This window comes from Anarrhichthys ocellatus, unplaced genomic scaffold (genome assembly GCF_004355925.1).
Source record: "Anarrhichthys ocellatus isolate YVR2014 unplaced genomic scaffold, GSC_Weel_1.0 scaffold23, whole genome shotgun sequence".
In the NCBI taxonomy this organism is placed as follows: Eukaryota; Metazoa; Chordata; class Actinopteri; order Perciformes; family Anarhichadidae; genus Anarrhichthys; species Anarrhichthys ocellatus.
This window is the reverse complement of record NW_022280053.1, coordinates 805,661-832,604: the sequence shown is the minus strand read 5'-3', so window position 1 is coordinate 832,604 and position 26,944 is coordinate 805,661. Positions and strand designations below refer to the sequence as shown.

Below are 26,944 nucleotides of genomic sequence, written 5' to 3'. Positions count from 1 at the left end.
GTGTGTGTGCACGTGTGTGTGCACGTGTGTGTGTGTGTGTGTTTGTGTGTGTGTGTGTGTGTGTGTGTGTGTGTGTGTGTGTGTACGCAGCTTTTGTGGTTTTCACACTGTGATCACTTTCACTCACACTTTCTTCTCTTAACTCCTTCAGAGTTGACGCGGGAGTCACTCTCTCTTCATTTTCTATCATTCAGCTTTATTATGACGAATGTGCCCGAGCTCGGCTGTACTACTTTGGATTTGTTTGCGGCAAGTGTCGTACATATCCTCATCGTCTGAGACAGGATGTCGGTGTAATTCATCACTTAAGGAGAGTCGTGCATGCTCACCCGCCCCTCCACGGCATGCCGGGCCTTATCCGTGAGGCAGAGAGCTTTCACTGTCCTGTCGAGCTCGGCCTGGAGGGATTTGAATTGAACATGCGTACAAGAGTTGGCGTATGTATAAAAAAAAGCAAAAAACAAAAAAACGATGCCAAACTAATATTGGACATTAGTTTTCACTGATCCACTAATGAAGACGTTACAGGACAGTGTTTCTGTATTTTTCTGTTGACCTCGTGTTCAAATCTCACGTCCTCAGTTGTTCCTTTTTTTTGTTCTGCATTTTTTTTAATTGACAGAAGAGAGCGGCTGATCGCTGAGGATCTCATCGCTTCACTGTTTACACTCTGACACCAGTTGTGCCTCTGAACAGCTGCGATGCCGACGGTGTCACCTCCTCTGTTATGAGACGCGGTGGATGTTTCTCCTTCCTATGGTTGTGGGAGGTTTGTGGTTGTGTTTCATAAAGAAGTTCAGAGGAAGATTCATGTCGTAGGCAACCGAGCTGAAGCAAACGTTTCATACGTAGGTACGCTTTATGGCGTGTTGCAAAATGAACAGCTGTGGAGAAAAAAACATGTTTGTTCCATCCTCCAGTCCGTCATGTGCTTGTGGCCTTAAATATCATCAGTTGTAATAAGGCAGTAATAATGGTTGATAATCGGTGTTAGTCCACTCGGCCCCCCCCCTCAGCTGCTGATAGTCTATAATCCGATGAACTGTTTAAGTCGTTGTCAGATCAACAAACCAGCGTGCAGTTTGGGTTCCACTCAAAAACTGGCTTTCAAGGATTGCATAAACTACAAAGTGACCACTTTTTAATTGGTTCTCTATGGACTGTGTGAGTAAGCTGAGGAAAGTCATACGTGTATTATTTGATATTTTTAATCTCACATCCTCAGCACGTGTACCTAGAAATATCTTCAATCTAATAGTCATGATGTCCGACAGTATAGATACAATATCGTAACGATCACAAATTGATTAAATTGTCTAATAAGAAAAACGTGATGCAGCGCAGGTCTCAGTCGGAACACAGCGGTATAACGAGGTGCATCATGTTGTTCCTTATCAGTTGGCTGTGATTGAAATCATCCGTCCAATATGAAATGAAGAGCCTCCCTTCGTTCATATATGTGTGTGGCGTTGTGTGTGCGTGCAAGAGTTCACTGCGTTTTTCTTTTTTCATAATGGCGGTCACTGTGATTCCTTCAGGGATGTGGAGCCATCAGCCCCTCTAAAAGGCCCATTGATACCATAAGTCAGCTGAAAGGATGTCCTGTCGTTCAGTCTGTTCTCAGTGTACATGTGGCATGTGTTGCGTTTGTGCCAAGGCAGTTCTGGAAGAACCCAGAGTGTTTAGAGGAAGCGGAGGGAAGCTAACTGTAAACAGAGGGTCCCGTCATTATTTTATTGTAACCTTTTATTAGTTTAACTTGCATCCACACAAGCGTGGTACTAACCCATCGTGCACACACACCGGAAGCTTGACAATGGGACTCTGTTTTAACCCAGTAATCTGCAGCCGAGCCCACTCGTGGTGCAGAGGATAGAGAGCGCTGTGGAGTGGACTGGAGTGCTTCAGCCGGGCGCTTGGAGCTTTTCCAGGGATTGTGGGTTTGGAGGGCTTTCGACACTGAGGTTATGGTCACTCTGGTCTTCCTTCCTCGCTCGGCCGTAGAGGTAAAGCTGAGCCACATTGCGGCTGCCCAAAGTGTTTGTGTAAACAGCGCTTTTGCGCTCATGTAGTTTAGCAGAAGTCAGCGTGGTGGACACATGTTCCCTTTTCCTCGTCTGTGAATTACCACACAGCGAGGTTTCCCTCAGGCTCGTTGGACTCTTATTTCAAAATAAAAGCTGAACAGAGATGGTTCTTGATTCTCACATTCACCTTGGGCTTTGTGTAATTGTGATGTTTCGCTGTTACCTCACGTTCAATAAGCCGATCACAGGACTCACAGCCCTGCTTGAACTGGATGTTCTGCATTGCGAACCTTCAGCTGCTGCAGCACAACAGGTTAGCTGTTGAGGGCAGCTGCACCGCTGCGAGTGTTTTAGAATCACAGGCCCAGGATTGAACAAAGACTGGAAGTGAAGTCATCTCTGTGCTGTCTGTGCATCCTCGCTGTCAAAGACACACCTGAGTGTGTAGCTTTCGATTGGCCGTGGGATTTCTTAGCTTCTTACTCGGCTGGATAAACAAGCTTCTGCACATTCGGTGCAATTTGACTTGAGCCTCTTAGAAGTGTAGGATTACCTTTAGTGCAGCTCATTCTTTCCCCAGTTGTCTTTTCTTCTCATCTCTTCTTTCCACTGTGTTGCCGTGCACGTATGCTTGTGCGCAGATTTTCGCTCTCTTGCCTGTTCACCCGGCCTCCTACTTGCTCTTTCCCCAAGTACCTCGTCTCTGCATCCCCCCACCCTGCAGTCATACACACGGCGTGTTCAAGTGCCCCCCCCCCACACACCCACCTCCACCTTTTTATTCCCTCCCCCCCCCCCTTCCCTCTCTCCCCCCCCCCCCCCCCACCCAGAGAATGTTTGGATAGATCTAAATGGTGTGATTGTGACTGCTCTGCCGGCCGTCTGCCCCTCCACGTCTGCCTCTCAGCATCTTTGGAAAGTCTGACGTGAGCAGAGGGAGAGGAAGACGGGGAAAGGCAGAGAGAGAGAGAGAGAGAGGGAGAGAGGAAGACGGGGAAAGGCAGAGAGCGAGAGAGAGAGAGGGAGAGAGGAAGACGGGGAAAGGCAGAGAGCGAGAGAGAGAGGGGAAAGTTCTTTTGAACAACAAGGCATGGCGGCCCTCCAGAGAGACAAGTCTTTAGCGTCAGGAGTCATTCACAGCTCCAGCCTGTCCCTCTTTCTCTACCTCTGTTTATCCGTTTTATTCCCCTCATTCTCCCACACTGTCTTTTTTAGAAAACCTATTCCCTGCAGAACGTCCTATCCTCAACTCGCTGTCTACAATTTCTCACTTTGAATCAACCCCCCCCCCCCTACCCCCCTGCCTCTCCACGCCCTAACCTGTTCCCTTTCTCTCCTGGCCTGGCGTAGGTGGAGGTGGGGGGGTGGTTGCACAGGAGAGACAAAAACCTCCAAATCTTAGGCCTCTCACTTACCCGGGAGGTGTCGTGTTGCGTTTGGGGGCGCTGGATGGCGGTGTCACATGTCGCGGCATTCAAAGAGCCGAGGGTTTAAGAATGTGGGTCATTTGAAGTAGAGGCACTAAAGTGCGTTGTTTGCCAGTGAATGGGGCCTTCTCACATTGACATGGTGAAAAGCGTGTGAATAAACACCAGCGCCTGGGGGCCACACTAAAGCGTTTCGGCCGTATTCTTCTCGGTACCCCACCTATACAAGCCCTGTTATTATCCAGCAGATGAATGGAGCTGTGGAGGCACATTGGATATGGGCACTGCGGTGGTGTTAACCGGGATATCTTATCGGACCCTGTCTGCTACACCCACAGCAGAGACTCTTCCTTTTAAAAAGAAAACCAGATCAATGGGAGTAATTAAGTTCGGTTGCCTGTTGCGCCGCATGTCGTTAGTGTGTAGCTTTGTGTCCGTGCACACACAGGCTTGTTTTTGCTTCTAGTTCTGACCAGCTGGATGAGCTCCCATAATTGCTTTCTCACGGCAGATGCTCAGATCAGATGGTTCAAATTAAGTCGTAGATTGCTCACACAAGGTTTCCTATGAAGATAGACTCTCCTCTTTACTGTCCTTCATGTAATGAGTCTGAGTGGGCGAGTCTGGATACTGTGCAAGACTAATGCAAAGCTTTTGTCTTTCCTCCCTCCCTCTCCCTCCCTGACCTCGATGATCCAGGTGTTTGTGGCTGCGCTCCTCGTCGGGCTGGTGTGTCACGCAGCCGAACCTCCAGCATCTCAGTGGTCCGGCGATGAATACAAGAACCTCACCCTTCGTCGTCACAGAACATGTGTGGAGAACGAGCAGTATCTCCACCAGGGACTCTGCTGCCACAATTGCGAGGCTGGTAAGGGGAACCACATTAAGTAGAATATACAGTAGCAATTACAGCTCCAGTACCAATCGAACACATGAGGAATGTGGGCCTGAATAAGTACGCCAGCCGAAACTCCCTCTGATCAACACATAGTGGTGTCTCTCGTAGTCTCAAGGACTGAGTGCAGATTTAAAAGACAGCATTTTGTGTGAAAGACTTGAGTCAAATGTTGAACCCGTAACCTGAACTGTGTCCCTAATGAATTTAGCAAATATTCCCTGCATTGTCTGGAAAGAATGCATGATGGCTAGAGGCAGGAGGCAAACTGCTCCAAGTCACAGAGAGAAAGGGAAAAGTGCCGAATATGCAGTGGAGGTTATTTAAGTTCCAAGTAATTGAAAGTACCAGCCATATTCATTTATTATGTAAAGAAGTTTAGGCTGTTTCCTTTCTCCTTTAGCTCAGTACATATTTAGCATGCAGTTGCTAACTGTCTTTGCCCTCTATTGTATATTTCCCATTCTCCACTGTGTCTTTAATCCTCACATCAGATAAACCCTGAAAACACATGAGAATCAAGTGGTTTTATTCCAAGCACGCCTCAACTGAGTACACAAATCCTTAGCACTACAGTCGCCCAGAAGGGGGTTGGTGGTGGAATCACGGTGCAGTTCAGTGAATCGCTTCCTGTCTTTCCTCTAGTCCCTGTGAAATGTGGACATTAACTTCCAGGAAAACCTGTCATCTCGTATAAAACAGTTTGGAAGCTCAGTGTGATCCCTGTGGTGTGGAAAGCCATCACAGTAAAGAAGCAAAGAACCTGTAATGTGTGTATATTCATCACGTGAGTCGTTGTTTGCAGGAACCTTTGTGCAGAAGGGATGCGAAAGAGACCAAGAACACGGGACCTGTCTGCCCTGTGAGCACGGACAGACCTACACGGAGCACTCCAACGGGATGAACCGCTGTTTGCCCTGCACTCACTGCCGCTCAGGTAACCACAGCGTCCGCATCACTGAGTCAGTGGGAACAAGTTGGGTTCTTAGCTTATTCATTAAAATACCATTTACTAGGATTTGGGTAAAGAACTTTACAACGATCGGTGAGAGGGGTCAGACCATGATGCTTTAACCATATTAGCATGCAACATTTATTTATTTTTGATCTATAAAGTGTCAGTTTATAGCAAAAAAGCCCCAAAGATGCTGAACTTTCTAAAGAAAACCGGAAACCAACTACATTTGGAAGCATTATTGTGTAAAAATAAATGACTTGACAGTTAAGCTACTATTAAAATTGTTAACTTTTCTGTTGAATTGACTCGTCAATCAATCAACATATTGCCTGTCCATTTATGTGAAAGACAAATGGGTGACTACAGAAGACTTGTCTATTGTAATGAGACCACTGCCCTGTAAATATGTGTTTATTAATAACTACAGGAAGTACAGGTCTACTAGGTCTACGTACTAGGAATATTTTCAAAAACACTGAAAATGAGTCCCAGATTTTTTTAAAAGAAAGAAGAAAAATAAAGGAACACTTAACTGCTTTTCCTTTTATCTCCAAAGTGGCGTTTTCTGAAGTCCAGTGTGTCAAAGATATATTGTTTGGGAAAGCTGATACCTTTTTGTGTGTGCCCCGCCTCTCAGATCCTCTCCTGTAAATGTGATCTTGTGATGTTACAGAGAGTCGCAGGGCGTGTCTTTGTTGTTTTGTTTCGTGGGCTGAATGTGAGCATGTTGCCCGTCTCCGGAGAGCTGCTTGTGTGTCTGTCCTACCTGGCTGCACTGGGTGTGTCTGTGTCTCATTGTGTCCCACACTGGGGCGTCTTTGTGTCCAATGAAAGGCTGGAGCTACAGAAAAGAGACTACTGTTACATGGGATGTGTTTTGTGCTCAGTCATCGCGGTTTTAAGAAAGAACTTTGTGTGCTTTTGCTCTAGTTTTAACTTATTTACCACCGTGTAATAATTAATAGGTCACCGGCAAAGGAAATGTGAATTAAACTATAAAAAAAGTTTCCCTTGCTATGGACTACTTCTATCTGCACCACAGTACCTCCTGTACCTCACATGTTTACTATTAACTACAGAAGCTCAGGAAACCGCAGCAGCACTGAAAATCCATTTTCATTTTAAAACTTTGTGCTCCACCCTCAAAACAGACTTATTCAAAGCACCTCCCAATTCATAGCATAACGGAATCAAGGAATCAAAGTCGTACCTGTCACCGTCACACTGCATGTTTTACATTCTAATTATCACTGGGCAGACTGACAAGACTGACAGCTGTGATGTGTCACACTTGCTCGGGATCTGTTTTCCATTCTCAGTGTAAAAAAAGCTGCTTCTCTCGCAACGGCGGGAAGGAAACGAGGAAGTTCTGCTTTGTCAACAGCGTATGAAATGGCTCCACTGTTAACAAAGCTGAGCACACAACAGAACATGATTTATAGCCTGATGGAATTAACTAAATGGTTAAAAACAATGTGACAAACTGAAGCAGTCGGCTTGGTTTAACTACTATTTAACTCTTTGTAGAAAGTTTACAATCAGGCCTTTTAAATCAAAAGGATTAATGTGAGAAACTTCCCGATATTCCAACCATCCAAGATTTTTAAACATTATTTGTGACCTATTTTTACAGTTGTTTTCAAACCTGTGTGTGTGTGTGTTCTACAATCACTAAGAGATGAAAGTGCTCTTTGGGGCCGAGCGTTTAACAGCCGAGCAGTAAACCAGAATGTCCCCGAGTGTCTTCGCTCCGTCTTTAGAAAAGAACAAAACAACCTCCAAAGGAAATTGTTTTTCGTATTGGAAAGTTGCCATTGCGTGTTGATTGTTGTATAACATTTAACATCATAACAATCAAACCCATTGTCCCAATAGCTTGGCAGAGGAACCAGTTAAGGACTGTTTTGATAAACTCAGTAGTGGTCTCTCTGTGTGTGAGTGTTTGTGTGAACAGAGAGCAGACACAACCCAGCTCACACTGCAAGAATACTGACATCAGGCAGGGACCCAGTAGTGTATGATATCTACCAGTACACACTGTGAGAGCGTCAATAGTTATGCCTCTTAAAACTTCTGAGATGTTAGCTGAACTTTTTTCGTATAGCACCTTTCGTACAGGTTAGTGCAGTTCAAGGTAAAATAGGACGGAAGAAGTGTGCACCGAGAGAACCACAGAACAGACAAAAACTATTTGAGACCAACGAGAAAATTAAAAAAAATGGTGAAAAATGTAGTGGATTAGATTTAAGAGCTATAATAACGGTAACATTAGTAAAACAATGTGAAATAATAAAATGATGAATAAAATAGAATAAAATTGTTCAGATTAAAAACACAAAAATAAGTGATTTAATAACAAAACAATAAAATAGAAAAAACAGTGTTTAATGTATATTACCATTCTTAATGCCAGCTGAATATGTAGGTTTTAAGTTTATATTAAAAAAATGATGAACCTCCTCCAGCTGCTCTCAGATCCTCAGGCAGGCCGTTCCAGCAGCTAAAAGCTGACTCATCAAAGGTTTTAGTCCGGCCCTCTGGAGCAAGTGACCCGAGGGGCCACACCGGTTCATACGCTGTATGCGTGTGAGGCATGCAGGTGCAAGACCGCCAAGTCTTTTAAAATCAAGTAAAAAGGTTTAAAAACGTTGAAAATGAGTATGTAAGCTGACTTTAAACCGTCTGGTGCTGGTCAGCACTCGGCCAGCAGAGTTCTGAATGTACCAGATCGGAGAGCATCAGTCTCTTTGGGTCACTTTGATACCTTTTGAGGTGACAGATTTGGTGACATAACCCACTCGAGCTTTGAAGTTCTGAGTCAAAGACCTCACCAGGTATTTGTGCTACCACTTTCTCTCTCTGAGCTTTTAGAACCTTTGACTACATTTTATTTTTATCCTGGTTAAGCTGCAAAACGTTTTGTGACATCCAGACATTGATATCTAAAATACATTTTAAAAAAGGACTTAATTGATGCTGTGTCATGCGTAAACTATGAAAAGAAATAAAAGTTCATTGAGCTCACTTCTGAACCATACGCGAGTCTGCTTGGTGACAAACCCCTGCTCTGTTTATGTTCATGCAATCCAAGTTGTTGCTGCGAGCCATCAGGTCGTTCCATATATAGTCTTGCATAGCATAGCTTAAGTCACAGCTGTGCTATCCGCGGGCCCGTTCTACCCAGCAACATTTAGGCTGTCATGATCATCCCAATGATGGTCACAGAGAGGATGAAGGTAGACTGAGAGGAGACAAACTCTGGAGTCTTTCAGCTGGCTGTGATCAGTAGACTCCATTTATTACTCTCCTTCACGTGTACGGACACACATGCTGTATATTCTCAGCTCATAAACAGCACTGCTGAGCACCTTCTCGTTTCCTTATGAAGGTGACAAAGTGTTTTTTAGGGCAGATGACTGATTGTGGACTTTGTAATTGTCACTTGTAGAAAAGTTGACTAACCGTGAGTCTCGTGTCGGTGAATCGGGTCATAAATTAGCTCTAGAAATGAATATCTAAAAACCTACTTCACTCTTTTTTTTACTTCATAATTTGCTACAAAATGAGCTGAATTGTCTGAATACAATCTTAGAAACATTATTTTAGAAGAAAATTACTTTATATTAAGTGTGCTCGCATTTCAAGCTGCCAAATCAAGCTGCCGCTGTACTTTTTCCTTAATTGGCATGCACATCAGATCTCTGTGGAGGTGGACCACTGGTTTTATTCATTTTGATCTTATCTTAAAGGCCGGGGGTTACGGTCTGTTCATGTCTCAATTTAATAAATGAACCATGCCAGGTTCTCCGTCCTCATTATCCTGTTAAGATGAGGCAGATTCTATCTAACAGGGAGTCATGCTTGGAGATGCAATCTTCTAACTTTGCAAAAAAAAAACGACCACATCATTTCTAAAGGCCAACGAATTACCTGAGACGTCCTTCTTATTCTCTCTCGTTTAATGGATGTCGGTGGTCACGAGTTTATTATGAGTCTGCTTGTACAGCTCTGTCTGCGTCACAAAGTCAGATCACCAAGTGAAAGCTGCATCGCTTCCTTTAAAGACTCCTGTCTGTCCATGCATCATTGTCTGTCATCATGTATTGCTTTATGTCTGTTTGTGTATTTGATGTGGGAACATGCTGTTACATGTGTATCTGTCTATCTCTGTATAGATTTCATCTGTTTAATATGGCTGGATTTAGGTCCTTCATTTTGATGACTTATCACAAACAAGCTCACGTCTGCCATGTCTTCATCTCTTCATGTCTTCTCACAACTTTGCGCTCCACAGATGAGATTCAAACTGCATCCTGCACCACAACCACAGACACCAGTTGCCAGTGCAGACCGGGTACCTTCTGTGTCCCAGATCAGGCCTGCGAAGTCTGCAAACGTTGTGCCAAGTAAGTGTCCTCTACGTCTTTTTACTGAAATAGTTTTCAGTTCTGCGTATCAATATTATCCAATTTTGAATGTAATTCTAGGATAACGGGCTGATTCTTAAGCATCCACGGCATTGTTGAGTTTCCATCTTAAACAGCTAGCTAATTTGACTTATCCTCGCTTAATTCAGATTCAGTCCCAGACTGGCAGAAAACAAATAAACGGACTGTTAAGTAGCATTACTACCATGAAGTTCCTGGTAGTTTTAGTCCCGGGATTACTTTTCAAGGAACTAAAAAGGTCGCAGCGTGCAGTTTAGGACACATTGAGAAAATACATCTTGTGTTTTGTCTCACTGCAACAGCATTTACTGCTGCATCGTATGTACAAAGGCACGTTGGATGTGTTTTAGAACGCAACGGTCCTAAATCGATACAAGAGTACTTCCTTGTTTGGTGAACAAAGTATTTTGAGAAAGTGCTACCTGTAGCACCGGGCCTTTTTTGGGGGTAAAATGTCCAGAACTTAATTTAGACCCTTGTCCCTGCAGTTGAAACAATGACTTCCTCAAAAGGTTTCTAGTGTCTGGGTAGAGTTCCTGTGGTCATAAGGGGGCTTTGGTCTTGAGGACCAGCTTGAAGCTGAAAGGGTTATGAAGTTATTTTTATTGTATATTTTATTATTAATGCAAATATATGTTTGTTCCACTAAATCACAGGTGTAAATCCGGGGAGGAGGAGGTGAAGAAGTGCACCCCATTTTCTAACACCGAGTGTCGCAAACGGGATCTGTCCCCAACGGAAACTTCGTCAGCCCTCCCCACACCGACCCCCACTTCTCCAGCCGACATTGGTAACCCCGCCGCTTCTGACGCAAAGCCTTCTGCTTAACATCGTAGGCCGTTTCCTGCTTGATTGTTCATCTTCACTGATTTATGTTTTCCAGTTTCGCCTATCTGCATTTCCCTGGCCATCATCGTCATCGCCATCATTGCTGCACTGCTTTTGCACTGGTGGTTCGTAATCAAGCAGCGTTCATGTGAAGTACCATGTGAGTTGACATCGAGTGCACCTTTGCGTTGCTGTTTTGCTTATTAGGTGTGTATTCTTAATGCTGTTTGTCTGCTGTTGAACAGGTTCAACGAGCCATTGTGATTCCAGTGAAATTGTGAAGATTCCTATCGTAAGTTGTTGTGTTTGATTTCACCCACGTTGTGCACCTTTTTAACGGCTTCATTGTTGTGTAGCCGTCACAGTTAAGATACAGAATCGCTGGTACAATATGTCACCTTTCTCCATCCTCCACTGTTTTTTTTTGTGGTCAGGACGAGAGTGGAGCCACGGCCGAGGAGAGACAGAATAATCAGAACGCAGGTCTGGAGGGCGAGGAGTCCCGCCCGGAGTCCCGGCCCCTGCTGCAGGAGACCGGGATGACCAAGGCCTCCCCTCCGCTCGAAGATGAGGACCGGGGTCTAGGAGACAGCTTGCCCAACACCACTAGTTCTTCTCAGACTAGCCTGTCAGCCCCGCCCACCGCAGCCTCCCCCGATAACAACCCCCCGAACACCCCGCAGCAGAGCCCCGCTGCCATCCGACTGCCACCTGCAGACATGGTGCGGTTCTCACACATTCAAGACATTTGTGTTTTAACCACCTGTGCCACCATCGCTTACATTTGTGTTTTGTGTTGTAGGATGATCCTCTGCAGCATCGATTGGTGCCTCTACAAGGTAAGATTTCCGATTCCAGCAGTGAGAGGGGGAGGTTCCCCCTCGACCAAACACTTTTAATGCCACTTGATTTGAGCTAACAGGCAGTCTTAATAAACAGGATCTCCTCAAGAGCTCACATTATCTGCTTGATAGGTTAATGATCTCATGACAGTCAGGCAGTGTCTGAGCCTTTCGGGGGTCGGGACGTGCCGCCTTTTTTTGGTGTTGTTTTTTTCTCATGCTTGATTAAAGATTTATTTGATCGTGTATTCAAATGTTCAAATGTGTGCATCCCCTGAAGGAAAATGGGTGAAATGACAATCGAGATAAACGCTTCAGTTTGCTCACACAGAGTTTCTGTGTGTTCTGCAGCTTATGTGCCTTTATGTGTCTCTCAATCTACATTTTTTTCTCTTTAAAGGGTCAGAAAAATCCCTAAAGAAGAGCTTCGATTTGTTCGACGAGTACCTGGACGTGCGGATCCATAACAAGTTCTTCAGAATGATCGGGGTCAGTGACAACCACATTCGGATCGCGGAGAACGGCCCCCCCAGTGACAAAGTGTATGAACTGCTGAAGAACTGGATGCAGCGGCAGGGACTAAAAGCGGACATCAACGACCTGTTAGAGGCTTTGCTAAGTATGGACCAGCGGCGCTCAGCTGAGAGCATCGCCTCTGCGGCCCTGCAGAGCGGCTACTACAAGCACGCAGACGCACCCTGAAAGCTGAAGTAACGGGGACTGCGAACGAAGTAACCACAAAGTACTTAATGCAAGAAAAAAAATTCAAAGCACACAGATACTGTCGGTGGACATTGTGTCTCACGAACAGGCTTACCTCTTTGTGGCTGACCAGCCATGTACTCAAAAAGCCAGTAGTTTTAAAAAAAGAAAAACACAAAAAGGGGAAAGTCGAGCCGTATTTATCAGAGCTCTGAAGATGTCGACTACTCGCCAAATGCGGAGGTGTAATACCAAAAAATGAAGAAAGAGTCGCGTGGTCAAATTTGAACAAAATCACTGCCAGAGACAACAATGAAATTGTGTTTGAAAAAAAAAAAGAAAAAGAGCAGATTAATGCGAAGGTGTCTGCTTCCACAGGCAGAAACGACTGCATGTTTTAGGCTCTAATGGAGCAACATGCGTCCAAATACTGAAACGTCTCTGGGCGTGTGTGTGCGCGTGTGTGTGTGTGTGTGTGTGTGTGTGTGTGTGTGTGTCACGCATCTGGCCCTCAGATCACAAAACACGCCCTGGAGACAAGGATATACACTGGTTTGTAGGAGTGGCATTAGCTACGTCACTAATACTGTGCCTCTTTGATGCACTGACCTCTGGCACATGTAGGATTTTCAAATTAAAATCATGCTATATTTGTTGTTATGTAGATTTAAGATGGACGGTTAGCTTTACTAATCATAAGAGTGCCATTTGATCAGCTAAATTTATTTAGGGATCCTGATGTCATTATGTTCATAGAGCGTAGCCATTCAAAAATAGATTTTTGAACAATCGAGTGACGTTGGAGAAACGCTTTCAGTCTGTGTCGTCCGGTCTTTTATATGCTCAGTGTTGCTCCGCACACGACATCGTAGAAGGAATTTCACCAGCTGTTTCTGTTGGAGCAGCTGTTTCCATAATGTTTCCATGTAACTTGGACAACTTCAAAGGTCATTTTATTTATTGACGTATTTATTGTAATGAATAATAATTCACTTTGAATATTTATGCCGTTTTCAAAACAAACGACCCTGGACAACATGACGTTCAGCTTCGGGGCAAAATCACTGACATCCAACTTTTCAAAGGTGCGATTGAAGCTCCGTAGTGTCCCTGCTCGCCGTGCCGTGTTAAGTGTAGCACTCTGGTCCACACTGTCAATGTGTCAATGTTACATGTGCCATTTCCTCTCCAGAGACCACATTCGGCGGAGTGTGGAAGCTTTCACGATGCTAAACGCAGAGTGTGTCATTTCAAATTGGAGTTGAGGTGACGTCCAATCTTAGAAAACAATGAGAACTGACCTGCTGAGTCCTGACCGTTGAACAGTCCTCCTGTACATGTCAGCGGTGACGTGGCAGATATGGATTGTTTCGTCTTTGGTTAGACTCAAAACAAGATGAAGGAAACTATTTTTTTTTTCTTGATTTTAAAAAGAAGCTCAAATGTATTTTCCCCCTCATTCTGACACATGTACAGACGAAGGTCCAGAGCGCACCGACGCCTCAAGACGTGTACATGTGTGTGTATATATGCAGCTCTATTAACAAACCAACATGAATATAGTGAGGTGTGGCGTTATTCAGAGCAACAGCAGCACCAACCGGAGCCGTTGGCTGTCGAGGTTGTGACATTTTAAACTAGACTAGGCCCATTCTTCTGCAGCATGTATAAAGGAAAGAGTTACAGAGTTCTATATTATTGCTGAAGAGTGATGCTACAGTGCTGGCACTGCCATCTATTAACAGACGATGAAAATACAGCCGGCATCAATTTCTAGGGGTCTGAACCCCCCCCCTCTCTCACTGAACATTCTCCCTTTTTAACTCCTTTTTAAAGCGTTGGTAAACTCTTTGTCTTGTTTCTTTTTAAAGATTCCTCTTGGCCTTTGAAGTAGCAGCATGCATGTTTTGTTCACTCTGTGGCACTTCACGTGGCTGTCTTTTTTTCTAAAGAATAGTTTCTGTGTTTTTACTTTTATATATCTTATTGCCAAGTCCTAAACTGTTCAATTAACTTCCTCTCGTGTAGAGAAACCTTCTGTCCAGCGTTTCCGCTCAGCCATTTCCCCCTTAGTTATTGTTTGCTTGTCATGAATTTCAGATATAAATTATGCAAATACATCAAAGCTGTTTTTATGTCAATTTCAAATAAATGTTTTGTACAGATGAGCGTCTTTTGAATTGTTTTGAAAAAACTGTTGTTTTCATGTTTGATTACATTGAAAAATGAATCGCCTGTTTGTTCTCCGGGGTTGTGCAGATCAAACATTAATATCAACCATTGCTCTGCCACATAACTTCTCTTATTGTTTAATATGCATATCTGTTGCATCACAAGATGGAGGAAGAGAAGCACAAATGTTCTAATTCCTCAAGACAGAATTCTCTCGGGTCAGAAGGGTCATTATCCGTTACATAAATATTATCTTAACTTATGCAGAAATGTGGACTTGAATACAGCCAAGAGGTGTCCAATAACCAGAAATATCTGTAACTAATTATGAACTCGGCCAGAGTGAGGATGGTACCCTAACTGTACAGTACAAGGTTAATGCTATATGAATGCTACATCAAAATATCTGCCGTGAAAAGCATTTACTAAAGCCGCCACGTTCTTCATCAAAGTAGAAGTTACAAACGCATCCAGCTGCCCTGGCAGGAAGTGTTTCTTGACATTCTAACATGGCAGACTCAGCTCTCCAATCACAATATCGCATTTCATTTACTGGCCAGCAGGTAACAATTAGACATCAGCATTGTCGGTGCTTAAATGTGTTTCTTTGTGATGCATTTTTGATTGTTTTTTTGCAAGGTTCAGGTCGTCCAGTCTCCGTGTGTATTCAATCATCTTCAGTGGCGGATCATTTGAAGTGACCGGCCTTATTCTCTGAAGTAAGACGTCTGATATAAGTGAGGACATTTTCCTGAGTGTCTCCTTTGTTCCTCACTCTGAGAACACTATTCTCTGTGTTACCAGGGCTCCTTTTTTGCCGCCTTTGTCTCCTGTAATAGGGGTAAAAATTATTTCTCACTCTTCTCAGCACGCCATCAAAATAATAGAAATGCTCGTATTCGTGGTCATTGAGGAGATTGACGTCCTGGTCTCTGATGTGCTCCTTCTCCTGCTCTCCTGTATCCTTAAGTGGATCCGTGGAAAACATCTTTGATCCCGTTCCTGCAGATCTCTCGGCACAGTGTTTCCACCCATCCTCAGTGCGATGCATTAACCCTCCACAGAGCGGCGTGTTGTCATCCGTAGTCTGTGGAGGAGAACTTTCATCATCAGTACATTCACTGCTGAGAAATGTGAAGAGTGTAACGTGACTCATTTCCTCTTACGGTACATTCCCATTTTGAATTAGTCAATGAGGATTTGAACTAATGATGTAATATATCTAGGGGCCCATTATTTGCAATGCAACATTTTTTGCTCGCAAAGATCAATAATTTATTGGGTAAAAAAGTATTTCCAATTATTTGCCTATTTCCCCTGTTGGATTACATTGTTTTCTCATCCATGCAGCATAATCCGTTTAACTCCCTTCAGATTCCCCTTCCTGTTGGATAGATTCATCTCTGCTTTATATTTTTGCACATTTCTGTGTAATTAAACCCCAATTTCTGTTTTTCATGTAACACTTTATCTACCTTAGAGCAAAAGCTCGGCATTTTGGGAAATAGAATATTCGCTCTCTGATTGAGACTGAGAAGAATTGATTGATGCCTGTAGCAGCCAATTAGCTTAGCTTAGCTTTGCAACCAGCCCCTCTAAAAGCTCACTCGTTAACACGTCTTGTTTCATAAGTTCAGAAAAGCGTTTTATTGGGGGGGGGGGGGTTATGTGCCAAACTATTTCTTGGCTCTGAGCAGCAGAGACCAGAGGAAGTTACTGTGTCTGTTTCTACACTTAGTTTTTCATAGAGATTAAACAATTAAGATATAAAATGGTAATTACTTAAATGTGCTGGCTGTTTCCACCCTTTGTGCTAAGCTAAGCATATCGGTTGTTAGCCGTAGCCTTACACTTAACGTGCAGATATGAGAGAGGCATCAATATCTTACACTCTGGCCAGTGTATTTCCCAAAATGACAAACCATTCCTTTAATTTGACCAGGATTCTCACAGAAATCTGGTATTGCATCTTGACTCACTGTTTGAAGCGTGTCTGTAGCTTGTTCGTGGATTGTTGGTAAAGGTTTTGCAAATGTAAATGACTTCACTTTTGGATCATCTTGGAATGCTTTCCTGTCCGATTCAGGCCTGTTTGTCTCTTCGTGAGGTTTGATTGTCTCTGCCGGGACGTCCTGTCCCATCCTGAGGCCTGAGAAGGACTTTTCAATCGGAGCTTCTGTATTTCCAGTTTTACATTTTATAAAACCAGCATAAAAACCGCCAATCTGGGTTTTTGCTGTCCTCGGGGTCTCTGTACTCGGCAGTGTGTCTGCTTTGTGTGTGCCGCCTTGATTGAAGACTTCCGTACTTGATGTTGTCTCTTTTATCTCCATGTTTACTGTAGTTGTCTCTGCCGTGCGCTCTGTTTTTGCAGTTTCTCGCTCAGTCATTTTGAGTGAGGGAGGTGAAGTTGTGACTGATTCTTCTGATGTCACATTTTCCTCTTGTTCAGTATGATTTATGCCCATATTTTCACGAGGCGAATTATTAGTCTCTGTGTGTGCTACTGTCTCTTCTGTTCCTTTGACCTGTTCCTCGGTGTAAACAGACGCTGTAGTTACTTTAGCTCTTCTCTCTGCTGGTTTTATATCTATTCTCTCTGTTCTATCCAGCACATACATTTCTAATGAAAACAGACTTTCTTTCAAGCTCCCTGGTTCAATAAAAAAGCTCTGCCTTATAACTTTAGTCTCGGGTGGGGGGTCATACAGCAACTTCATTGGAGTTCTGACTATTTCCCACCCAGTGTCTGTGTTCAGACACGATGATGGGTCTGTTTGTGTCTCCCTCTCGGTGTCTGGAAGGAATAACATGATTAAGACTTCTTCTCCCGCCTCAGTAAACACTTGTTCTGTATCAACATCGTTATCACCTGTCTTATGTATAAAGTCTGCCTGGAGGATGTGTGCTAATCTTTTGTGGTTTCCATTTGCATCAGTATTTGTTTGCGATCGTTGTGTTTCACTTTCTCCCTCTTGGCGTCGCGACTCTGCTCTTTGTGTGATTATCACCTCATTGAAATCCACTTTATTACCACCCTGAGTAGCCTTTATCTTGGACTGCGGCCTATGTATGGATCCCTTCTTCTCTCTGGATACCAAGACTCGCCTCTCAACATAAAATCCATCATCATCATGCACACTAGACGCAGCGTTTAAAGGATGCTGCTTCTGAGTTCTTTTTAGCAACAACTTCAAGTTCAAATATTCATTTTTCTTTACAGTTCTGGCTGAATTTCTCTGTATCTCTAACTGTGATATATTTGAAGTTTTCATCTCAGAGCTGCCAGAGTGCAGAGCAGCAGCTTGGAAAACGTCACGTTGACGGACCGCAGCCCGTCTCTTGTACTTCATGTGAACTTCAATGTCCATCACCCGGCGTGCGCTCTCTTTTTGTCTTCTTTGTGGTTGTGCAATCTGCTGTTTGGGTAGTTTCTCGATGTTCATTGCTGATCTCATTTCACCCGCTTTGAAACAGCAGGAAATAATCACTGTTGTAGCAGCGCAGTATCTCTTTGTCAGCATTTTCTGCATTTGAAAAATGGTGTCGTTGGCCCAGCTCTTGGATTTCTCCAGTAGGAAAGCTTGAAAATTGTGGCCAGAGGCAGCCGCGTGATGATGCAGTGTCCATGAATCAGGGCGACCTTTTATTATGTCCATGGCAATACGGCTGGTTTCACTAATAACATGCAGCGCTGGTGGAGTGTCTGACCTCAGCAGAAATACTGGAACTCCTTTTCTCTTTCCATGAAGGAGAGAAACAACCTGGAGTGAAAGGAGAGGAAGATAGAGTTGGTTATAAAACAGTCAAATGCATGAGCCGGGAGATTAAAAAAAACTGCCATTTAAAGCACACTACTTCATTCATGTGAACATTTTTAGCCACGCCTGCGGCGCGGCTCTACGGACGATAATGTCATTCAGGCAATCCATCACTTACTTTGGTACAGACTGACAGAACTTAACAACTGCTTGATGAGCTTTTCATCTGGCGCCATCATCAGGTCAAAGTTTTAGCTCCTCCAAAACTCTGGTTTATGACCAAATATCTGCAAAACTAATCACATTCCCATCAGCCTCAGCTGCACTTTATGTTTGAAGCTAATTAGCAAATGTGAATATGCTATGACACTGAACTGACACGGTGACATTAAACCTGTAGCATTGTTGTTGTGAGCGTATCAGCGTGCTGACGTTAGCATTTAGCTCAAAGCGCTGCCTCAAAGAGCTGCTAACATGGCGGCAGACTGGTTTCTAAAGCATGGCGTGACATTTTTAAACTTTTAATGGTTCTTTTTATAGTGCTTTGGTGCTTCTCTACCCGTGTGCAACTTTCTGCTTTAACGGCATGTGGTTCCCTTTGGCACACTACTTAACTGCACACACTGTCGACCATGCGGCACTCATTGATATCTGGGTTTAATGGTAGGGAAATCTCAGAGGGAGTTATTCACATTTCTGCAACTGTTGCAGTTGCTCTTTCAGTAACTTTAATCCTTTATGTCTGTCGAACCATGAGATTTATAATCTGCTATTTCATTCTTAGTGTTCCTCTTTCTAAGGCCTCCAAGTCCTCCAAGGTCTTTTCTGCCCTAAAGCTCGAGAAAGGGAGTTTCACAGTATCTCCTCGCTGTCCCATAAATATTCTGAACAGGTGCGAGAACATGCTGCAGGTCAGATATTCTTATTATCAACAGCGTTTAATTAGCACTAAAATAAACCTGGCTGTTATTGTTTGTGCAGCGATCGGCTTCTTGCTTTTAAGTAATGTAAATTTTATCACGCTTGATTGTGACAATCCAACCTGTTATGCTGATAATTCATGCACACGGCCGGGAGCAGCACAACAGAGGAAATAGTAAAAATAAATATTGTGCTCACTGAAGATGTGGAATGCAGTAGCTGTGAACATAATTCAGTACATCAGCAGGGTATGTAATAAGGAAAAGGCCATTTTGTCGATAAAGTTCAGAAATAAAGTAGCATTATAGACCACCAATACTGAAATTAGCATACCAGAGCTGGAATATGATTCCTACGGATTATTCCTGTAAATTCCTGAAGAGACAAACTGCATCCATTATCGTCATGGATGCGTGTCCAGTAAAAGAGGGAGGTCCTCAGTCTGTGCTGCACAGCAACGCACACACACTTTCTCCAGACGCATTGATGTTTAGTTTGGGTCTGAAGTATCTCCAGTCCCAGAGGAGTCATCTGCAGCAGCTTTCTGCACAAACACCAACGGTAGTAATCCATGGCCCAGTCCCCGTCTCCAGGGGGACTCAGGTCAGAGACGAGCAGGGACACGAGCAGCAGCCACGGCCTCATTGTGCTGAGAATGAGCGACATGAACCCGACAGTAATGCTGTTATCTTTACTGCAGCTCGCTCGTCTCACTTTGAATATGCAAACCATGCAGCAAATGACAGCTCTGCTCTATCTCACAGGTGACAGTTTATTACAAAGAGGCAACTTTCTATCACTTTCACAAGGAAAGTATCATTGTCTTTCTCGTGAGTTATGTAGCTTCTCCACCTCAGATTTAACCCGTCGTAATACTTGTCCTGTCATACCACTGCCATACCACATTTCAGAGTCAAAGATACATTTATTTATATTCTTCTTGCTGTCTACAAATCACATGAAAACACCCAAAACCAACAATGACTGATTCCCCCAAACCAAAGCCTGATATGTCTATATATATATTCCTCTGTGCCATAGCGCTGCATTGTTGTCCCAACATATTATCTCTTCCTTCATTGCAATGAGCATGGGCATTTTATTTAGAGCCGATCCCACATACATCATCCTGCTGCCAGAAATTCTCATTCGAACACCAAATGTGTATTAATCCACGACTAAAAATAGTCCCCAACAAATGCATTGTTTACTCCTGAGTAACTTTTGCTAAAAACAAGAAAGCCCAGCTGTTTAAGGGAACTATTTAACTTTTCTACGCCTCTGCATGATTCTTACTTAAGGATGAATGGATTAGAATTTGGTTGGTGATTAATTGACAAGGAGAACAACACCAGCCTTAACCCCTAATGGACTGCAGGATACCGAAACACCTGGATCAGACAAAACTGTTTACAAAAACAGAATGTGAGAATAACGAAAACCAATTTCCCTTTTATAATGGCATTAATATAACTATTAATGTATCTTCACTGACAAAAAAATGTGGCTTGCCAGTAACAAGGACGCTAAATAAACCACATTGGCCCTGCTCTTTTGAAGCAGGTGCATACATACAGTATATTGCCCTGCCCTATTGTGTTAAAGGTTTTTGCATGTTATCAGATTTTGTCCATAAGACACCCTCTGCTGAGCTCAGGAGGACAGCCACAGTGCATTATTGTCTCCTTGTAGCAGGTAAGAATATATTCTTTTTTTTTTAATCCAAACTAGACATTAAGAAAAGAATAAAATGTTTTGTTATCTGATTTGTATTAGAGTCTCCATGTAGAGAAGAAATAATGTCATTCTCTCAGAAAGCATACACTTTGAACGGCTTACATAGAACTAAAAGAACAGCTGGATTTATTAACAATTGTAGCCAATGTCTTTTTTATTTCCATTGATGGACGGTATAAATCTATCAAATGCGATGGTGGAAGTTGTTATGTGCATAATGTTAAATATAATGGATAATGTTGCATTGTACTCCAAAGGTAGTCATGGCTGTAAAATAATACAATTCAAATTGTCTATTTTGTGGCATGCTCATTGAATGTGCAGGTCAAATGAAGGGTGGAAAACTAATGCTAAGTGCCTGCTAAAAAGCTAGTGTGCAATAAAGACTGGCGTAAAAATAAGAATTATTAGAACTATGAAAAATTCAAAGCTAAAAGATTATGAATGGTAAAGCATTAAAATGTCGGGGGAAAGTGTAAATTGGCCTTGGGGTGTTGTATTTTTAGTACATAAAATTGTCATATGTCCATTTTTTTTATTACAGCCTCAAGCAAAACCTGCAGTCCTGACCAATCGTAGCAGTCACGACAGTCGTAACAAAATGGGAAACATCATCAACACTGCGTGCCAGATGAGCAACTACAGCAAAAGGAACGTTCGAGTGTTTAACATGGAGAAGGCCCTGGAGCTTGACGCCTTCATCGCCTCCCAGTCTGGAGGCGAGGATAAGATCTCGCCCGTGCTCCCTGGAGACAAGAAGTTCAGCTTCAGGAAGGACGTCGAATGCGTCCGCGTGTTGGCCTCTCAGACTCAGCAAGTGCCCTGGGAAGCTGGTCGCTTTCTGTCTGTCTTCGTGGAGGACGAAGACGATGAAAACATTTGCTCCAAACAAATCATGCTCAACATGGCGCTGAGTGCCCCGGTTACCGTGCTGCTCTACGATGTGTAGATGAACCGCCATTGTCCACGTGTTTGCCGCCCTCTGCTTAAGTAGAAGATTGCATTGTGTTGTCTGTCACAAGCAGGTCTAAATAAAGTTGTTGATCTAACTACACATTGAATGTTTCATGGATTCTGTTAACATCACATAATCATCATCCTTTTGTCATCACAAGGTAAAATAGAAGTTACACAGTCATGTTTGGCGTCACTGTCCTTGAGTGACTGGCCCTCTGTGATCATCTGCTTTTGTCCAGATCTCAGGACTGTTGCTGAACAGTGGAGGCTTTATTCCTGCTGGAGGTCTGTGCTATATTAGATGAAACGCTTATGTGAAGAATCAACATGACCGAGCAAAAAGCTGATTTTGTAATTGTTTTCTTTGTCACAAGCTTCCAGACCTCGTCCCCTTTAACCACCAGACTCATTCACCATCACAAACAATTCCTGCGACCATCTTAAGGTACAAAGCGAGTGAAGAAACAGGGTCAGTTTGTTTCTTAAAAGCTAGTTTCGGAGGAAGAACCTGTAATTGTAAATAGTACACTTTTGCAAGTGCTGTACTTAAGAACAAGTTACAGGTGCTTACTTTACTTTCATTTCACTCGTCTTCATACTTCTACTTCACTTCGATCCAGAGGTAAATATCAGTCTTATTACTGCATATCTTTTAGTTACAAATTACTAATTCAGATTTATACATTTCAATTATAATGCATTTGATCTCGACTAAAATCTCTTTCTCATTAAGTCATTGTAGTCTGTAATTGAAGCAATTACAATATTCAAGTATTTTCTGAAATCAGCTTTCATTTTTCATTATTGCTAAATTTTCCATTAAAGGCCGCATGAAATACTCTCAATGAACTAACGTGTTTTAATGGACCCAGTTAGGCCGGTCTTGTCATTATAAGATTGGGGCTTTTGTTAGTGTTAGAGACTAAACTGCTCATCAGTATGTATAGTTGTTCTAATCAGTAACAATAATCCAGTGATATCATCTGTATATTTCACTATGTAACAGGCTTTTCTTCAGTCATTTTGATACATCTATATTTTCATTTCAGTTGGATTTATGATTTAATTCATTATTTTCTACTCATGACATTATACTCACAGATATGAGTCCGTCGGTGTTGTTCTGGCTCACCTACGTGCCGTGCCTGTGTCTGGGCCTGCTCTGTCTGCTCTTTGTGAGCTTCTGGAGCTCACACTGGCACGGTGGCTTCTCCTGGGATGGTTCAGATCTGCAGTTCAACTGGCATCCTGTCCTCATGGTAGCTGGGCTGGTGGTTCTGTATGGCAATGGTAAGTTACTGCACTGTAATAATGAGGTTTTTTTATTCAACACTGCCGTATGTTTACACTCGGTACACACATTCGACACACCTAGCTAGATCTAAACCACTACCGTCATGAAGGTTATAATGTTTTGTTTTTGTTGAAAGTGTTTCAGAGAGGTGATGACTCAGTTGTTTTGGAGGATGTAGTTTGGTGCTTTTGAACTGGATTGCATTATACAGAGAGGTGTTTCTGTTATTTCGCCTGCCTTCAGTGATATAAATGAGGTGGACTGCAATAGGGCCCTTGACTATTGATTTTTACCACAATATCTAGGGAACATTAATGGTGTTGCTGTTATTGGTGTACCTCTGACCATACAACAACAATATATTGGCCCTTAAAGGGACAGTTCACCCTAGATTTATAACCAGCTAGAGACTATAATGTCTCCTGTGCCTCTGACGGGACCCCTATGATGTCATCAGAGCAACCTTGGATCTCATGCATCTTGTCTGGGCTGGGAACGTCTCAGGGTCCCCCCAGGAGGAGCTCTGGAATAGCCTGTAAGCCTGCTGCTCCCAGCGACCCAGCCCCAGAGTAAGAGGGGGAAAATGAAGGGATGGATTTCAGTAACATGCATAACAAACTGGAGGTGTGGAGATTGAAAAAATGTGAGCATTTTCCATGCAGCAGAGTCAAACAAAAGATGCCTTTGTTTTGTTTGGGGTGGGCCCGATACACATCATATAATGGGGTCCATCACTACTTTACATTGTTCATACATATTGTACTAAAACAATTGACAAGAGAGTTCCAGGAATGTATCTGTTTTTTGTTTAATGAAATGAAATCATTTTCTCATGGTCGTCTCAGCTGAAATAGTTTTTCACTGCGGCCGACTGAGCTCGGAGGTATTGTCTCTCTGTGAAACCGATGAAGCCTAGTGGATTTTGTTATTATTTTAATGAGACATCATAATACCCAGAAAACTGAAATTGAAGACATTGAAGTCTGTAAAGTCTTCACTTGAGTTCATCAACTGAATGACTCAAACATGACAAAATAACATCTCACTCTTTATTTAAACTAAAATGAGAATATCATGTCATTGTTTTCCAATTTTAAATGAAAAGCAGATGATGGCAAGCTATTAATAAATGCACTGTTTGCATCATTTATTCCTCAACTGTGTGCGTGCAGCGGTGGTTCTGTACCGTGTGCCGTTCACCTGGAAGCAGAAGAAGCACACCTGGAAGCTGGTGCACGCCGGCCTGATGCTCCTGGTTCTGCTCCTGTCTGTCCTGGGCCTGTGTGCTGTGTTTGACAACCACAGATTCTTCAAAATCCCTGACATGTACTCTATACACAGCTGGGTGGGCATCTGTACCGTGATAATGTTTGCATTCCAGGTGAGGGTATTATAAGGGAATGAACTGCTGAACGTACTGGAGGAAACTGAGAAAACACTAAGCCGTCCCTTTTCTGTCCTTTCCCCGTGATGCTCGTAGTGGCTCCTCGGTCTGGCCGGCTTCCTGCTTCCTTGTTCTCCGCTGCGGTTCCGCAGCAACCTGAAACCTGTCCACGTCTGGATGGGCAAAGCAATCTTGATCCTCACTGTGGCCTCCTGCATCAGTGGTATCGACGAGCAGCTGTTCTTTACCCTGTGAGTGCTCAGATATCCAGCAGATGGCGACACAATCTCTTTCCAACAGGAAAACAGCCAGAATCACATAGCAATCTTACATTAACATTAACAAAAGCATGAGGTGTTGCACTATAAATCAGTATTCAAACATGAAACATGTAAGAAACTTAACTCGTTGATCCTAATTTCTCCATAGAGATGGAATCATTGGTAAACCTTACAGCTCACTGCCTGTGGAGGCAAAGTTTGCCAATTCCCTCGGCCTCCTCATTGTGGCCTTCGTCTTGGTCGTCTTCGGCATCCTGTCCAAAAACAACTGGCAGCGGCCGGAGACAGACAACGAAAGTGTCCCTGTGAGTATGGATGACATAACAGGGATCGTATTGTTGTCGATCGATACCACAGAAATCTTTTTGCTTTGAGTTGACAAAGATGTGAATTACACGTTGACATAAATCGCTGGAGTCAAGGCTGACATGTCGCTGGGATCATTGTTTTGTTCTGCCTGTCATATTAATTGTACTTCCAGTTTTCATGATTGGTTCATTCTGTATCAGTGCTTTAACACTCTGGGTGAGCTAATAATCTTACGTGTCATTTTAATTACAGCTCGTGCTCAAGGAAAACAGCACATGAAGACAGTGCAGGAAGACATCCATGTGCCAACCAGATAATAAACGGCATTGTATTCCTCGCATTGTCTTTCTTGTTCAATAATTGATTGATGACTTTCCATGTTGTTTTAATGGTTTTTTTTGTTTAAGTACCAGCATTCCCAGAGTGTTTGCAGTATTCAAGGTAGAATTGTTTTTCACAGGCCATCATAAGAATGGGCTCTGAAAAAAAATGAACATTTAACATTTGGTGCATCTTTATTTTCTCTCATACAGAGCTGAGTTAAGCTAAGTAAGTTAAGTACGATTGAAATGCATGTTCATATCTTTGTGACAGCTTCACAAAAAGGTATTGTATTGTATTTCTCATGTTCACACACTCTACCTTATGATTTGTTTTAAAGGTTGAAACAATATAAAAGTCTGGAGAATGTGAAATGAATAAACTGAGGAGTAATAACCACAGGAGGGGATTTAAAGGACAATTAATTTGGTCTGGTCAACACCGTCTTCTTCTTCAGCATCTTCACTTCTGATTTTGTTCAGGAGATTCTTCAGCAGCTCGTTCAACAAAACAAAGACAACAAGCACAAATTAAAATGTTACAAACCATGAAAAAGTATGAAGCTTCAAAAAGCAATAAAAGAAAGTAATACACTCAGACCTTGCTGAAATGTTACACTATATGACTACCTCCTGCTGAGCTCTCTGGATCATGATTTGATTGTTTTTGGATAAGGCCATGTTAAGAATGTCAATTTCAATCCGATGGATTCATTTGGTAATATAGTTATTGTGGTATTTTATTAGCAATGTATAGATGGTTAGGAGACACAGCAGCTTCTTTTAGAAGTTTTCTTTTAGTCACTTGTGTTATTAAACTCATGAATTTAAGCTGCAGTGTTGTTATGGCCGAATGTGTTACAGGCCCAGACCACTAGAGGCCAACGCAGCACAGCCGTGACTCTTCAGGATATGTCTGGAGGGAGAAGTTTGCCTTCAGGGCTTTCTACCAGACACCTCGTTAGGGTTAGGCAAAATATAAAAAAAAAATATTAAGGTTTAGATTCAAATGAACTCTTTCTGTGAAATCTAGATGGCAAACTTCTCATGTTTGCTTATTAAAGTACCATGTAGATTCAGACGGGGTGTGAAGAGCAAAAACACTATGCAGGGGAAACTTATAAACAATAACGAGGAGCGTTAGATAATATGTACAGGAAATAACAGTATTCCCCCCACACTGGAACAACCAGAAGCTTTTAGCTGCACAGCCTGACATATTCTTAACAATTACATATTACAAAAATAGTAAAGTTGATGCTTTTTACACTCCTGCCGACGGTCAAGGCCACTTTCTATGATGTAATAAATAATAATCTAAATGGTGTAAACGTGCCTGGTGTGGGACTTTCTCTAAAAAACAGAGATGTGGAGAAAGAAAAGAAACAAAGACATTAAATATTCTCTGTTGTTGTAATACCCAGAGCTTTGATATGTCGTTTCAATTCATTTATCAGAATCAGAATCAGAATCAGCTTTATTGGTCATGTATGCGTACGCATACAAGGAATTTGACTCCGGTTTTGACTTTGCTCTCAACGTACATACACAAGTTTACAAATAAACAAGAAAAATATAAAAATTACAAACATTTAACGACTATGTACAATATAAATAGATATCCAAAAGTATATATATATACTTTTGGATATATACTGTATATGAACATAAAGCTATACAA

At 42.7% G+C, this 26,944-nt stretch overlaps 2 protein-coding genes across 2 annotated transcripts in view; both read left to right on the top strand.

Annotated features, from left to right (window-relative positions):
- tnfrsfa (tumor necrosis factor receptor superfamily, member a) overlaps nucleotides 1–14,292 on the top strand; it is a 19,747-nt gene extending 5,455 nt beyond the window's left edge. Inside the window, exons 2-10 of the mRNA XM_031860161.1 lie at nucleotides 4,154–4,322; nucleotides 5,155–5,286; nucleotides 9,602–9,713; nucleotides 10,412–10,545; nucleotides 10,639–10,743; nucleotides 10,829–10,875; nucleotides 11,018–11,305; nucleotides 11,386–11,422; nucleotides 11,826–14,292. Coding sequence (XP_031716021.1) covers nucleotides 4,154–4,322; nucleotides 5,155–5,286; nucleotides 9,602–9,713; nucleotides 10,412–10,545; nucleotides 10,639–10,743; nucleotides 10,829–10,875; nucleotides 11,018–11,305; nucleotides 11,386–11,422; nucleotides 11,826–12,127 — 1,326 coding nt within the window. The 3' untranslated portion in view covers nucleotides 12,128–14,292. The remainder of the gene's footprint in view (nucleotides 1–4,153; nucleotides 4,323–5,154; nucleotides 5,287–9,601; nucleotides 9,714–10,411; nucleotides 10,546–10,638; nucleotides 10,744–10,828; nucleotides 10,876–11,017; nucleotides 11,306–11,385; nucleotides 11,423–11,825) is intronic.
- Nucleotides 14,293–22,778: 8,486 nt separating this feature from the next.
- LOC116390561 (cytochrome b ascorbate-dependent protein 3-like) lies at nucleotides 22,779–25,222 on the top strand. The gene is made up of 5 exons (XM_031860364.1): nucleotides 22,779–22,965; nucleotides 24,142–24,350; nucleotides 24,450–24,604; nucleotides 24,783–24,939; nucleotides 25,196–25,222. Exons 1-5 carry the CDS (start codon nucleotides 22,779–22,781, stop codon nucleotides 25,220–25,222), a joined length of 735 nt encoding a protein of 244 aa, XP_031716224.1.
- Nucleotides 25,223–26,944: the final 1,722 nt, after the last annotated feature.